Source organism: Cariama cristata, unplaced genomic scaffold, assembly GCF_000690535.1.
Source record: "Cariama cristata isolate BGI_N322 unplaced genomic scaffold, ASM69053v1 scaffold37346, whole genome shotgun sequence".
NCBI classification, from domain to species: domain Eukaryota; kingdom Metazoa; phylum Chordata; class Aves; order Cariamiformes; family Cariamidae; genus Cariama; species Cariama cristata.
The window spans coordinates 356-16194 of record NW_009623333.1 but is presented as its reverse complement, the minus strand read 5'-3'; the positions used below and the strand labels follow the sequence as shown (position 1 = coordinate 16194).

Sequence of the window (15839 nt, the reverse complement as noted above, 5' to 3'; positions counted from 1 at the left end):
ACCTCCAGAACGGGCAAAAGGAAAAAACAGTATCTTTAACAACAATGTTCCTGAAGAACTCTGGTATGTTAGCACTACGTGCATTTTATTTTGGATCATAGCCAGTGAACAGCTAAAGCATTGCTTCTTCTGCAATCATTCTAAATGTGGGGAACTGCTCATAATAGTAACAGGAAAAAAGCAACGAATTTACTTGGCAATCTTAACATTTCTCAGTAATTCCTTGTACCGTCATGTTTTCTAACAGGTATTCATGCATACATAATATATAGGTCTTTGTAGATCTGGAATGAAGGAGAAGTAAGGGATTTGATAGCTGGAAAGGCAAGTTTTAAATTTTAAATACTGCCAAAGTAGGTTAGATGTTTGATGTGTGTTTTATCATCTAACCAAGCATTCGTGTCTTTCAGTTTTAACCTTTGTTTTTTTTTTTTCCCTAGGCAATATGATCACCTCAGGCAGTTCGGTTTAAAGGCTTTAGCCCACATAAAAATATATTTAAATTAGCCAGGCGTTTGTTACTTTTTTTTTTTTAAGACTCAAATACTGTCTGTATTTTACAAAGGTGGTTCTATTACGTTAGCTGCAAACACAGAATATTAATCAGACTGTGAAGCTTCATTAATTACATGCCACATTTAAGTACCTTAAATTTTGTTAAGTGGCATAGCCACAGATATTGTATGCATAATCTGAGTTTTAACTCATTTCCCTTTTCTTGTCTGATTTTATTCTACACAGGAAATGACAGGGTCATTTGGAAAAAACTGCAGTGAAAGATCAAAAAGGAAACCTGATTGAGAAGACTGTATAATTGCCTGTGCTAGAGAAAAAATAAAATCCAATGAGTTTACAATCCATTGCTATAAGATTTCTCTGGAAAACACATACTGTGGTTTCTCTAAAAGGATATCCATTACAACACTAGGTACTGCTTTTACTTGTTGTAGCTGCATTTCTTTTAAAGAAGCAGGTCTTCTCATTAGGCTATTGGACTTTTATTCAGTAGGTAATACTTTCGGCACACGTGGGGCACAAATTTACTCACTGAGCTAAAGCAAGCCATTTCAGTCGACACAAATCATTTCCGTTGAAGTCATTTCACTGACTTGTCTCAAAGTCTTCATTTGCAAAAGGAGATAATACTGTAATTAAGCTCTTGGAACACTGTGATTCCTGTTATTTGGGCAAATCTAGCCATTGCAATTTACAGTCCCCCAATCCAAGAACAGACTTATATTGCCAGAGCTGAAAGAAAGGTTTTTAGGCATTAGCAGCACTCAGCTTAGAGTAACGACCACATCCAGCCGCGGGCCGTGGTGTGTCTACACAGGGGCTTTTTAGGTTGTTTATTTTTTTTTGTAAGACATTCATCTACATAGCAAGACAGCAGTCAGGCTTGCAGCACAGATTTGTCATCCACTTTCAGCATGCAGATTTCCCAGTCGATCTCCTGCCCTGTTCTGTTCCCTGAGCAGATGCACTGCACAGCACGCGACTCCAGGTGTGCTCCTGCCGCAGCCATACACACCAAAGCACATCAGCCCCACTAACTTGTCAGGGTTTGAGCCGTTTGTTCACCTAAGGCACTGCAAATATAGAAGGTAATGCTCTCCTTTACAGAATCATAGAAACATAGAATTGTTATGGTTGGAAGAGACCTCAAAGATCATCAAGTCCAACCTTCTACCCAATGCCACCATGCCCACTAAACCATGTCTCTAAGCACCACATCTAAACATTTTTTTGAACACCTCCAGGGATGGTGAGTCCACCACCTCCCTGAGGAGCCTGTTCTAATGCTTATGGGTAAGTATTTCTAAATATAACAAAGTTGTAGGAAAAGAACTTGAAGCCTATGTTGGGTTCATCTCTTATCACTTTTTAACACATAAAGCAAGTGCAAATAATGCCATAAATTTGTATGTGTAGCTTCAATGCCTTAAACTGTTACTTATTGAAGAACAACGTATCACCCTATCAAAATAAACTCTACAGGAATATAAGTATTGATTTTCTTGGGCATTGCAGTGTGGTTGGACAAATTGAAGACTCTCTGCCATGGAACTCAGAATACAAAACAGATGGATTAAACTGAACCAGTGCATTGGTAAGAAAAGGCTGTAAAAGTGTTATGGCTAAAAGTTGTAATGAAGGTTTTTGTGACAGTTATAACTGTAGATTGCACTTACTCCTTTGATGGATCATCACCAAAGTAATTCACAGAAACACATTTCTGCCATTCCCTAGGGGAGGTGGTATCCTCAGCAGAGGTGGTACTCCCCAGCAGACAGGCTGTGGAGAGCAACCACTCATCCATGGCTGGGACAGTGCACGCTGATCTCAGCCATCCAGAAATGGGTTTTAAGAAAACACAAAGGCATTTCTTTTTAGCTAGTTAACAACTGATGAGATATATTATCCAAATTTACACAAGAAATTACTTAATCAAAGCCTCATTAAAAATAATATTACCAATTAGAAAGTGCTAACCAGCCATTAATCTGATTAGCTAATATAAAAAGCAACGATAACACAGTAACGCTGAAGTCCTGCTTACTTATATAATGGTAGTTTTGTCACTGATTTCATCATAGTTGGAATTTTAATCCACCTTACATATGATGAGAATAATATCCAAATATTTGCATCCATGTTAAGAAAAGTCCTTCTTTTTTATAATACAGCTATTTAAAAGCAGCAGAGAAAGAAATTATCCCCCATCATTTACAGAGTCAAACCATCAGCTTAAAGAGTAAAGAAAATTTTCCAGTGCATTAATTTCAACTTCACTGTGTACCAATAAGCTAAAATATAAGTGCTGTCAAAGAAATTCTACTACCGTGCTTCTCTGAGGAACCAGTAGTCTCCTAATATAAATTATAAATGTAAATCCTTTTCAATGTATTGTAACATATATCCTCAAAATGCACATTCAAGCTAAAGGAAGGTTTATTTGATGAATTGAATCTGTCCATTTGATTAAAGGCCACATCCTGCATCAATGCATTTTTCTATGTATTTTTTCACATATAAAGTAGAATACATGACAAAGTTTACAGTCAAACCCATTCACTATTAGTAACTGAACGCTTTCAAAATGCTGAGTTTCTAGCTAGCTTGTTTCTTTACAGTCAGTATAATTAACTGTTGGTAGCTACAGTAGAACCAAAACTCTCTACATACACATAACTCTATCCATCCATACATACTAGGACTGTGGTCAGACTAGGCCTGCTACACAACCTTTTCTGATTTTGATTGCTGATTTTAAAATAGAGTCAGGCTCATGAATTGCTAATTCAAATTACATGCATCAACTTATAAATACATACACAAAAGTATTCCTGATTTAACACAACTAACATCTTAACCAAGCAATGCATTTACACTTTTTTGAAATCCAAAGTTCATTTTGAATATGAGGATCAAAACATCTAACTTGTATTCTTTAATCAGCCATTTTACATCAGTAATGCAGTAATGTTGACTTGAAGTTGCTTTGAGCAATATAAAACATATGCCACGGTGCATTCATTAAATAACTGCATAATGAGTTCCATCTATATAAATGACTTACCTCATTACTTATCACAAGTTCTTCTCTAGGACTGTGGAAGAGGTATTCATATAGTTTATAGTGTTTAAATAAGCTGGAAAACAAAAGAATATAGTACTATTACAGCTGTAAATCTTTGGAAAGGTAACAATATTAAAAATTCTGTTAAACTAAGAGGTATTCTCCAGCATGGTAATACTCCAAATTTTAAAAAGAAATGGTGTTTAACTTCACGTACAATATGCAGAATATTTACAGGATTTACTAATAGATGGCCATAGAAAATACACTATGATACTTCAAAACACATCCACTTTGTCTCTATGAAATTGAACTCTGAAAACACAAAGTTCTACTCTAAAAGAAGTAATTCCTGAAACACTTATCACCAGGATACTTATGCTTTTAATATCAGCAATAGTGGACAAGAAGGAAACAAAGCCAAATCAGCTTTCAGATTCTGGGATGGGCTGACAGTCCAGGGAGCAAGTTTGATCTTGGAACACCAAAACAATTAAGAATGGAAGCACTTATTCTCTCAAGGTCATGCTGCAAAATCAGCAAAATCCTCAAAGAAAAACTAAAAAACTCGAACGACATAGTGGAGTTTTGTGTATTGCAACAAAAGGAACTTTAAGTAGACTTTCTCAATGGCCTAAAATATTTACCTTTCTTAAAACATATATGGCTTGCTTTTTCCACATGTTTTAAATAATTTTCCTTGTTCCTCTTCCTAATGATCAATGATACGGCATTTGTTTAATCAAAGGTTTAGTTTGTCACAGTCCATCTGTTACAATTACTCGTTCTCTTAAAATCATGATACAGAACTTCTGGTTTCTGTCACGTCATTTTGACATACGATTTAAAACCCAGCTTTGTGATTTCATGGCAAGTCCAGGTTGAAGAATGATTCCAAGAGTTTATCACACTCCTGCCTAACGTACCCGTGAAAGATAAAGCAGTATTTGCAGGGAACATCTGTAACTGGTTCCTGCGCTTTCCGGCTACAGACAGGACACAGGTTCTTAAGACAGCCATCAACTGGGACAGCAACGCCTCTGCTTGGCTCTTGCAAGTCCACATCTGGAATACTGAGGCCTGCTGTGAGGAGGGCTTTGCACTAGATGGTCTCCAGAAGTCCCTTCCAACCCAATTTTTCAATGGGTCTATGAAAATAACTACTACAGCCAACATATGCAATTATCTAGCTAATGCTGAAGACACTGCTACTAGCTGCAGGATATCATGCTGATGCTATAAAAGCATGTTCACAATCCCAGTGCCTGGCCACACAGCCCAGCACAGGCTGCTCTCCGACACGCAGTGCTCCCCGCGGCTCTCAGAGAGCCAGCCCCCGCAGGTGCCATCCTGGCTGGCTGCCCCATGGCGCTGAGGCTTTTCTCCCTCCTGGGATGGCTGGCAGAAGGGCTGGACATGCCAGCTGTGTGCAAAGCGAGAGGCTGCTGCAGCGGGATGTAGGTGTCTGAAATACAATCCTGGCTCTGGGAGGTAACAGGGAAGCCAGCTGCGGGAGTCGATGCTCAGTACGTACTATTTTAGCTGACTGTCCTTCCCTGAATCACCACCAGTACCTCACACGCTGTCACAGTACCAGAGGTTCCATGAAATACTGCAGACCAGAGATGATTTACTTTAATTTCAGCAGGGCTGAAGTGCTGACTAATATACAGCAGTCGTTCTTCCAGCCCATGAAAGCAGCTTGGAATTAGGAGAATAAAATGGCACCATGGCCAGCCTCTCTTATGACACAACAGTACATCTTCCAGCAGTTAGTCAAATGCATCTGTGAAACGTTCAGATACACTTTTACCCAAACGGGTGCAGACGTTTTTGCACATACGTACAGATGCATTTGCTAATTTGGTAAGAAGTATTATGGCAGTCTCATTGAACACTCAGCTCTTTAAGTGCCGTATAAACGTTTGCTTCTACAGTTACATTTAATTCAGTCATTCAATTACCTTTAGTTAAAACCAAATTTGTTTACCAACTTACGTAAGAAATTTGGCTACCATAAACTACAAGTTCCCTTCCCCCAAACACAAAGCACATCAGCAATTAAGTTGTTACAATATTTGCCATTTCATTTCCAGTACATTTTTATTGCAGTACTTCACCAAAGAATTCCTGACATGTTTCAGCAGAGATACAGGAATTATGTTTAAGCAGACTTCAGGACATAATCTGGAAATGCATCGCAACAATTTATGAAAATAGATGTGTCCCCTCACATATGCAGCTATTATTTGGTAAAGTTCTAACAAGGATTATTTGAAAAAGACAAAAAATATTTTATGAACATCACAGACACACAAGTAGTAAGGTATATATCTTTCAAATTGCACTGGCAGAACTTAACATTTCAAACTTTTTTCTTTTATTTATTCCAGTGTCTTGGAAATGAGCCAGATTTATAGCACCTGAAAATCAGTTCTTCCCCTTCCCCTCTAAATGTGTTGTGATATTCTTTATGGACTATGTTACAGCTACAGATAATTTATAATATGCCCTAAAATGTAAGTCATTATACTTCTAGCATTTCTGGATTTTATTTATTTAGTCATTTTTAAACAGAACTCTGTTCAACCTGGCACTCTTAATCCTGTGTCACAGAAAGAATTCCTCCATTTAATGCTCTTTAAATCATATCACCTAAATGATACACCAGTATTTATTCTGAAATAACAATGTAGTTTTCTTTCTTCTATCAGGCATTATACAAAATGCATTTTTGTTTGTATCTGTTGTGAATAATTAAAAAATTTCATACCAACATTTTTACCAATTACACAAAAATAATTTTAGTCATGCAAGTAAGATTGTTAAGAATAGACCCTCTTATGATGTCATATGAGAATCTGAAGGTGATTAACAATGACATATTTCCCTAGCTCCACTGCTTCCTGAAAGAAAATGTCAAAAGCTATGTTGATGTGTGTTTGCCCAAGGAAGCAAGATAAAAAGATGATAACTGTCACCTTCCACCAAACCTGAAGGTGTTGTTATAGCTGCTGTACAGTTTGTGCCAATGTGGTTAAGCATTTGTCCCCATTTCCATTATAAATCCCATGGGTTTATAACTTACCTGTAAAAATGCAATCTGAACTAAAACATGTCATGCTATCTTGAGTAGAAAAAAACTCTATCATTTAAAATTAAACAAAAAAGTGAAGAACAAGAAAAAAATGTTGAAGTAATACATTAATTTGAATTGTAATAAAACTCAGTCAACCTATTTCTGAGTTCATAAAGTTCAAAATACACCCACATAAGTGTGCTGATTCAGTTCTTATTTGGAAAAAAAATATTCAAATGTCTGAAATAATGGATTGTACAAACTGGACACATATGACACATTTCAGTGTATGTGTATATATCCATGACCCTGCAACAGCACGCACTTGTAATAAATTGAGTGGTTTGAATATACAGCCTCATATTTGGTGGTTAAAATACCATTCTGCTGCAAAAGTCTTGTGGCTTGATTGTATTCCCACCCAGTTAATAGCTCGGTATTGTAGGATGGAGCACCTAATCTCTTGGATGAAATTCTTGCGACTGTGAAGGAATTACTTCATCGACAAGATCTCTCTCAATGGATAATTTAGACAAGAGCTATAGACACGCTATTTGGAAAGAACATTTGTTCCAAATAAATATACAAAAGGCACAGACAGGAAGGGAGAAGTAAAAGAAGTTGAGTGAGACATCTTAAATGCCAAGTTTCCTTTTAGTTTAGGGCTAGTACTTGGCAGGACATTGGTTTGCCTTGACTACAGAAATTCGAGATTTGAAGAGACGTTCTCATTTCATATGGGAAGAGCCTGAAGTTTTTTACATTTTCCATGAAAAAGAAACAAAAGAAAAAAATCAGAGAGCAGGAGAAAGAGACAAACTTTATAGCTCAACTGTAAGAGAAAGTGCCTGTGATGCGTTTAAACCCCCAGTCTGAATCTGAGTACCCTAAACTGGAAGGCTATCAGCCATCCTAGTACTTTCATCTGTCTTCAAGAGGCAATATTTTTCTGCACCCAAGAAAACACTCTAAAAACACCTCTTTGATGTGTTAAACTTTTCCTAGCAAAAAAACAGTCAGAAAATTCCCAACAATTCTACGTACGGATCAGTCATGACCTTACTCACTTTTTATGCCCATCTGCCACAAAATCTCTCCCTCTTAACCACCATTCAGGTCAGAAAAGAGGCTGAAGGGCTACAGATGTAGTACAGTGTAGGGGCATACACTACAATAGTACCTTTTCCATTTTCCTTCTCCTTGCTCCTGACATTCATGGGTGATACAAGAGCTTCAGATCCATTCTGTCCATCATTTACTGGAAACAGTGGTTATGAGCACAGCCACTGTCTTAACTATAGCATTTCAGTGGAGAAAGGTCTGTATACATTACTGTATAGTTAAGACTTTACATAGAGAGGTGTGATTGGCTGCTATAAGACTCTTAATTTTGTCCTCAGATAAATAACTGAATTACTGCTGTTTGTATCTCTTTCTGTGTCTCTGTTTAAAAGCTGAGACCTGTCATGAAACCTTTTCATGTAGATACTGAACTTTTGCTAACTTTGAAATGCAGCCTTTTTATGACTCATATATGACCGTAGCCTTAATTCTGTAAAGGACAGAACTTTAAACCACTTAAGAAGTCCACCACAGCTCTCAAGGCCAGACAAATATTTAAAGTTATAGACAAGACCTAGGATTTTGTTCAGTTGGAATATAAAAGTAGAAAGTTTTAAAAGCAAAACCAAGAATATTCTTCATACACCACTCCCCCTTTTCCTTTTATCAACCACAACAAAAATCAGAAGGAAGCTTTTCAGCATAATCTTACATTTTGATGAACTTCCAGTCTAAATTTATTCCCTGGGCTTTGACATCTGAGGCCAGACTTTTACCGCTACTTGCATATTCTCTCTTCTTTTTAATGTTTTAAAGTTTGGTGTGTGAAGTATGTTGGCACAGTATGAACATACCCAATTAAACAATTTTAACTTATTTTATCAGCTGATTTCCCACCATGTTAAATTATTCAAATAAGAAATAACAAATCCTGTAGAAATAAATACCTGATAGTCAAGTAATCAATGATCGTTTTGGCTTGCTCAACGCTGAAGAAATTCAAGTCACCACTTCTTTCCGAATCAGTTTCTCCTATTCCAGCCATTGCTCTTCCAAGTTCTTTTAAATTATCTCCTAAGGTCATACGTTTGTCTGCAAAGTAATCCCAAAGAACAAAAACTATGTATAAACATGAGATAGTGGGGTGGATTTTTTTTTTTTATTTATAAGATTTCCTGAAGTTTAAGAAATTATGAGACATACAGAAACTTAAAAAGCAACAGCAGTTTTGTCTGTTGCCATTATTCTTATCAATAAAACGTGCATTAATTCCATCACAAAATCACCGATCCACCTTCATTATGTAAGGATCACAATAATGAGTGTTTAAGATACTACAGCTTGGCCTCTTACTTACGCAGAGATAAGCACAGGCAGAATAGTATGTAAATCTGAGATGCATGTGTTTATCTTTAAAATAAATCTACTGTCGTTTATGTACTGTAAAAGATTGTTCTTCTGACCATGCCCCTTGCAACATAAACCATTAATACAGAAACAGATATTGAAAAGGGTAACCAATTTTTTTTTAAGTGCTTACAGTCATAATTGATTAAAGATGAATATGCATAATACTCTGCATGTATCATCAAACCTGGAGATATTTTTGCATCCCCCCAAAATAGATAATTACTTTACATTTTCACCCTGGAAATGAAAACCAAATGCCAAAACAGCCTTGAATTAAAATTTATATTCTTTTTGTTAACAGTCTTGACGAAGAGGAAAATCTGAAATATACCAGTGTTTGCTGAACCTTTAAAAAGAAAGGATTCATCTTTCTGATTTGTGTACAGTATGTGCCATCACTAGAACCAGGGTGGAGTTTAAAAAAAAGTTTTGAACATAATTTACTTGTTTACTTGTTCTTTTTAAGTCTAAAAAATCTAGAGTAGAAAATGGGGAAATATCCACCAGTGGTGAAAGATTTCTTTTCCTTGTTTTAATTCTCTGCTGATCTGCTCCTTGGTTCTTTGTACAGAAAACAAATTAAAAAACTTACAAGATGGTCTTTATAGCTTTGCCCTTTAGTGGTATGACAATCAAAACCCTGAAAATTTCACCTGTTTTCAGTAACAGAAGTAGCACGATATAAATAACCATAATGGAAGAAAGGATAAAGATATACAGAGCATGTGGAGGAAAGAGAAGCCATGGGAAACAAGAAAGAGTATTAGAACCAGAAATATCATCACAGTTAGTAGAGAAGTGAAGCCACGTAAGATCATGAGAAGTCACAACACCCAGGCCCAGGTCTGTTGCCAGCTAGTGCAAATTGTCTTTCTTCTGCACACCCGATTTTCAGCCCCAACTACTTCTCCTAGGAAGGCTCTCTGAGTACTTCTGTGAGGTAAGGAGCACTTTACCCTCAATGTACAGAAGATTAATCAAATCATGTAAGTAATTCATTCTGGCTCCCAATCAACCAAAGCCTCCAGTTTCCAAACCTCAGTTTTCGTCTCTCTGTTACCAGCCTTAAAATGAGTTTCCAGTACCCTCCCCTTCTCTAAATCCATTCTTGCTGCTCCAACCTATTCTTGCTATTATGGTCAAATGAGCTTAATTCTCCAGGTCGCTTGGGTTCAGTGTAGGGATTTAGCAAATGGCCATTAATATAGGAGACGTTAGCATTTTGCTCTTAGTTGAAATGTTTGGTCTTGGAACTTGCACCAGTTGGGAACAGTAATTAGAAGGAAATTCATCTCAGCCCTGGGCTACAGCATACTTTATAAGATGGATTATTTGGGGAACTTAGCTGTGAAGAAAATATAAGTCTTCTGTAAGCATTTACAAACTGCATTTTCTTACCCTAAAAGCCATGTATCTTAGCCAAATCCAAATAAATTTTCACAGGACAGCAAAACGCAAATTCACACCACTTGCTTGCCAAACCTTATGTCTTTACTTCAAAGCATAGGGGTATTAGAGCTATTAAAAAAAAATTTAAGATACAAAATAATACTTTTTTTTCCCCCCAGCCTCTGTCTGCAAGCCCATTGAACTGTTTTACTTGTAATTTTATGAATAAAAATTAATCAGAGGCAGACACTGCCATGGAAAATTTCAGATTAAAGAGTTAAAGTTTGGCAAAGCTTTATGCAACTCAGATCACATTCCTGAAAAACGCCAGTCAGCTTTAATAATCGGTTGTGCTACCAGCCTGTCTAGTACGCGTGCATTACATACAATCTCATAAAACTAATTTCTGACATGTTTCCATTCTTCTCTATTGTTATATTAATATAGTTAGCATATGTTAAGATACTTTCTCATTGGAGACAGGAAGGACAACTGGAATTCCAATGATCATAAAGCACGTACATACTCTGTCAAAATTCCAAGTCAGAAAGGCCCTTGAATTAAATTACAATGGAAGAGTACAACTATTATGAGCTCAATTTTAAGTATTCATCTTCTCTTTGAATGGAACTGCTGAGCCCTTGCACTCTTCCTCTGGGATGGACTTTTCTCTACATTATCACCTTCAAAGTGAATGTTAAGTAAGCATTGTGATCTCTGAAAAATGGGTTTTGGAGGATGCTGCTACCATTTTTCGGCTATTTTGTTCCCACTAGACCCAAGCTACATGCTTTGTTGCAAATTTCCTCGTAGCCACAGGAGCTACCGGCCTTTCACTGTCATTTTTCATTTTCAGCAGTGATGCCAGTTTACTTCCCTCGCCATCTTTAGTTAAGTGATATATTTTGTGCCAGAAGTGCAGTATTTGCCATATAGAAAGCTGCCTGAGAGTTGACCTCCAAAGATAAAATAAATGTAATTCACCTGCTGTAATGTTACAGGATGTACTGAGTATCTCAAACAGCAGAGAAATGTGCCCAAGGCTACAGTGAGTCAGTCACTGAGGCAGCTGGCATTGGAATTTAGGAGCTTCTTGCTCTCACTCTACTGTAATTATTATTTATTTTACCACAGCAAAGATGAGGTCTCTTCAGGACCTGGCCCTTTTGTACCACATCCTGTACAAACAAAGAACGAGGGATATTCTGCTAAAGAGGCTACAGTTTTCTCTAATGGAAGTTTAACATCTGCCAATAATAATTATTTTCAGGTACAAGGTATAACATGCCAACTTTCAAGAGGAAAATAAATCATTTTACAATTACTTGTAATTAAATATCACTCTATTAAAATGACTAGAAAACATTCTTGCCTTCCACTTCAGATATTTATTTTACAATTTTTAATTATACTTACCACTGAGGTTCTCCAACAGGAAATTTAATAGATCCATGAATCCTGAGAGCTGTGTAAGACTAAAGTTCATTTCTTTAGCCCACCAAAATCCCGCAGTATAATAATCTAGCAAAATAGCTTCTTTCAAAGATGTCTTTAATCGTTTAAAATTCAGAAATTCTTCCAGCATTCTAGAAGAAATTTCAGAGTAGAATAATGAAAGTAAAAAATAAGTTACAGATGCCAAAGTTTAACTTAGTCTGCTTGTAATTATATCTATAATATTTACTATTATTAGATGTATCTTCCTGGAACTTAGCTACATTAATTTCTAGATATGAACATTTATGATCAGAGGACAAATCAACTGAAAAAAGTAAACATTCAACAGACACTATTTAAATGTTAAGACTCAATTAATAAAATAACAAAAATAAGAGCATTACAAAAACCCAAAGAGAAATACACTGAAAATCCCAGAGAAAAATCAGTATTTGTTCAGGAAGGGGTTTGTAGGATGAAACGGAACAATTAGTCTCCACGTTCCCCTACCACTCTTTCACTCTGATTGAGATAGTTTTACCGTACTAAAAAGATCTTGCTTCCCTTTCAAGATTATTTTTCATGTAGCCTCTGAAGAAAAACTACATTTGAAAATTAATGTAAATAATATAATATAAAATTACTGAAAGTACCTAAAATATTTAGAAGTTTAAGTTCCACTCTCATAATGGTCAAGACATTTAAGAAGAGCCTCATCCTATTTTACTGGCACATTGTGGAAATTTTTCCACTTACTTTAGCTTGAAAAAGTAATGAAAAAATACACTCCCTTGTAGGAGAACATGCTGTTGCTGACACATTTATGTCTGCTCTATCCAAACATAGAATTAGTTATGTCTTTTATAATAATTGTGCACATTTGTCCACATGAAGAGAGGGGATCAGGGCTAGGACTTCAGTTTGCAGTTCTTCCAGTACAACTTCAGCGACTTCTCAGGTAGTTAAGTTTTACATTAAAGCAATTGCTGGCTTCTTAACTATACCTGACGATACAGATGCCAGTTGTGATCACACTTTCTAGTCCCCTGTAAAAGAGCAAAGTCTTCCCGCCCCGCTCCTCATTCCTTCCTAAGAAGGGCATTAATCCCAGACATAATGATAGGCAACCATTAGTCTTTCAGGGTTTTCACCAAGCCACTAGAGATACACTGTCAAATGAGTTTCTTTTTTTTTATTTAAAGCCTCAACAGCTAACAAAGTAAAGCATATAATCCAATCAGTTTTGTTTAAAACATGTATTCCTTTGTTCTGCATGACAAATTTGTACGACTGCACACATGCAAGTTGGTTAAAAACACTTAACTGTGTACTGAAATAGAAGTGGAATGTGGCCAGCTGAACTTTCCAAGGTTTGAAACAGTCCATATCCTCTCTTTCTGAAGCTTCTGCCAACTCTGTGTTTTCATAATCAGAGCTTCTCAGGGATTTAGATTTTCTCTGATGCTGCTAACAACGCGAGTACTCATCCTTACAATATTCTGTAAGGCATGTCACTGACAACAGTATCTACAAATGACTGGGAAATGATAGGGCATTTAGATTTCCTAGTTACCCTGACTGCTATTTCTTCCTTCACGGAAGGTGCTCAAGTCCTACAGAGACAGACCATAGTATAAAACTCCATGATAGATGGGAATGCAGGACATGAAAATTCTCATACTGAACCAGATCTATTCTGATTTTTTAACCTTAGCTGTGGCCTTCAAACTGCTCTTGTGTATAGACGTAATGCACAGTGGTAAACTAACAAAATTTCAATGCTGCTGCTAAACTGCTTAGAGTGCATAAAATACCCTGTAACTATCCTCTTTTCAGTCAGATGCAGTATGTACTTTACATTCCATTTGTACAGTGTACTTATATAAAAATACCTATGTGATCAGCTGAGACTAAGAAGAAACATATGATCTTTCAATGCTTTTCTTTTTAATCTTAATGAGAAAGTTTCACAATAAATTGCATCATTAAGCAAATTTTAGTCTCCAGTGAGTTGTACTCTTCAGTTTCCTCTAAAATAAGAGGCCTATCATGCAAGAGAAAGCAGTAAATGAAAGAACTTTTTTTTTATTTGATGGCAAAAAAATTTCTTTCCACTTTTCTTAAAAAAAAAAAATCCCAGAAAGAACTTTTTTTTTTTCCTCAGAACAGTGACAAATAGGAGCAACAGAATATATTTCAGGAATAATATTTTAATTTCTATTAAACGGTTTATCTATTCAGAGGGACAAAGTTGGATTTTTTTATTCTGCCCCCCAAACCAGTCCAGTGGACCAGCCCTTTGGCTTTCAACTCACTAAGACTTTGCTAGCAGACACAAGTGCTCCTAATACATAGTGCATATAGCGCACTTCTGAAAAATCCCATCCTTAAAATATAAGTCTAGAGTCTCAGATTGAACTCCTGGCCTCCTAAATTTAGCTGCTATTAAGCACTGATAACAAGGGAGAGTGTTGCTACAGGAAAGATGAGATGGGTTTACATCAGAAGTCTTTGGTTGCCTCCTATTTCCCCAGTGCACCATAATGGCTACCTACTAATACCTTCTTAAGTTTTCCATCCCTTTCTGAACTTTTAAAACCTTTCCGATTTTTCAATAATTCACGTTATGGAACAGAATCTTAAATGTTTTAGCAAAAAAGTGACCAAGTGAGACTTACACAAAAAGCTCATTATTGGCCCGTTCTTATTTACATCTTAGTATTTAATTTACAGCATATTCAATACTGTTGTAAACTCAGAAACCATATCAATGTGAAATATCAGTGGAAGGAAAAAAAAAGGAGTCAAAGAAAAGTCTAACAAATAGTCTATAATTTTTATTTCATTATTACATTCATTTTAGCATTGTTATCACTGCCACTTACTTTTGAACTCCTTCTATATTTTGTTCTGACAAAGCAGTAATTTGGGAAAGAGAAAGAAATGTCCGGTTAATAATCTTCTTTCCACCTACGGCATCCTCATCTCGGTCTTCTTCCTACACACGTATACATATATAGGAATATAATTTTGAAAGGTTTATTTTATGATGTCAGTAACTTATCTAAATAACATTTTTATTTTGAGGAAGTATGCAGAGGATTAATTCAACAAATGCCGAAAATGTAGCACAGCTATAATTATATGGCAGCAACACAATACCCTAACACATTTTCACTAGAAAAAAGCTAGGCAGATTCATGGAAAATAGTATTTTTCTCTTAAATTCATGTGGGAACATAGTGATATATTATGTGCAGCACAAGATTAAATTAACTTGCAAGTAAAAACAATAGAAATATAAAGGTGGAAAGAATCCATGAATCTAGATTTGAACAAATGATACTAGATTGCACAGAAATTAAATTTTAAAATCTTTTTCTGCTTAAGATATTATAAGTATACATACATATTACCAAGCTATTTGCTCTCCACCCTGTACTTGATTGCATTTTCAAATTTACTGTCTACATCGACTCCTTCCCTAACCAAAAAACGTCCAAGATGTTTGCCGCAACACAATGATACACATACAAGGATCTGACACTACTGTTTCAGGGAAGGTCAGTGTATTTGTAATACAGAAGGCAGTTCCTTATAGGAAATACAAGGATGTACATGTTATAGGGGATAACAAACTGAACATGAACCAACAATGCAATGGTCTTACAAAAAACAGGATCATTTGATGATATTTTCTTTCATGTGCATCACTGACCAAAAACATTTGACCAGAGACTTCAATAAGAAATCTATGAAATAAATCATAGAATCATTTCGGTTGGAAAGGACCTTTAAGATCATCGAGTCCAACCGTAAACCTACCACGGCCAAGTCCACCACTAAACTATGTCCCTAAGCACCACATCTACATGCCTTTTA

At 36.2% G+C, this 15839-nt stretch overlaps 1 protein-coding gene across 1 annotated transcript in view; it reads right to left on the bottom strand.

Moving 5' to 3' along the window:
* Nucleotides 1-12096, bottom strand: part of LOC104163629 (chromosome unknown open reading frame, human C10orf107) — a 42407-nt gene extending 30311 nt beyond the window's left edge. Inside the window, exons 1-3 of the mRNA XM_009702686.1 lie at nt 11937-12096; nt 8669-8813; nt 3581-3653 (exon numbers count right to left, since the gene is read on the bottom strand). Coding sequence (XP_009700988.1) covers nt 3581-3653; nt 8669-8813; nt 11937-12006 — 288 coding nt within the window. The 5' untranslated portion in view covers nt 12007-12096. The remainder of the gene's footprint in view (nt 1-3580; nt 3654-8668; nt 8814-11936) is intronic.
* Between the last annotated feature and the right edge of the window lie 3743 nt (nt 12097-15839).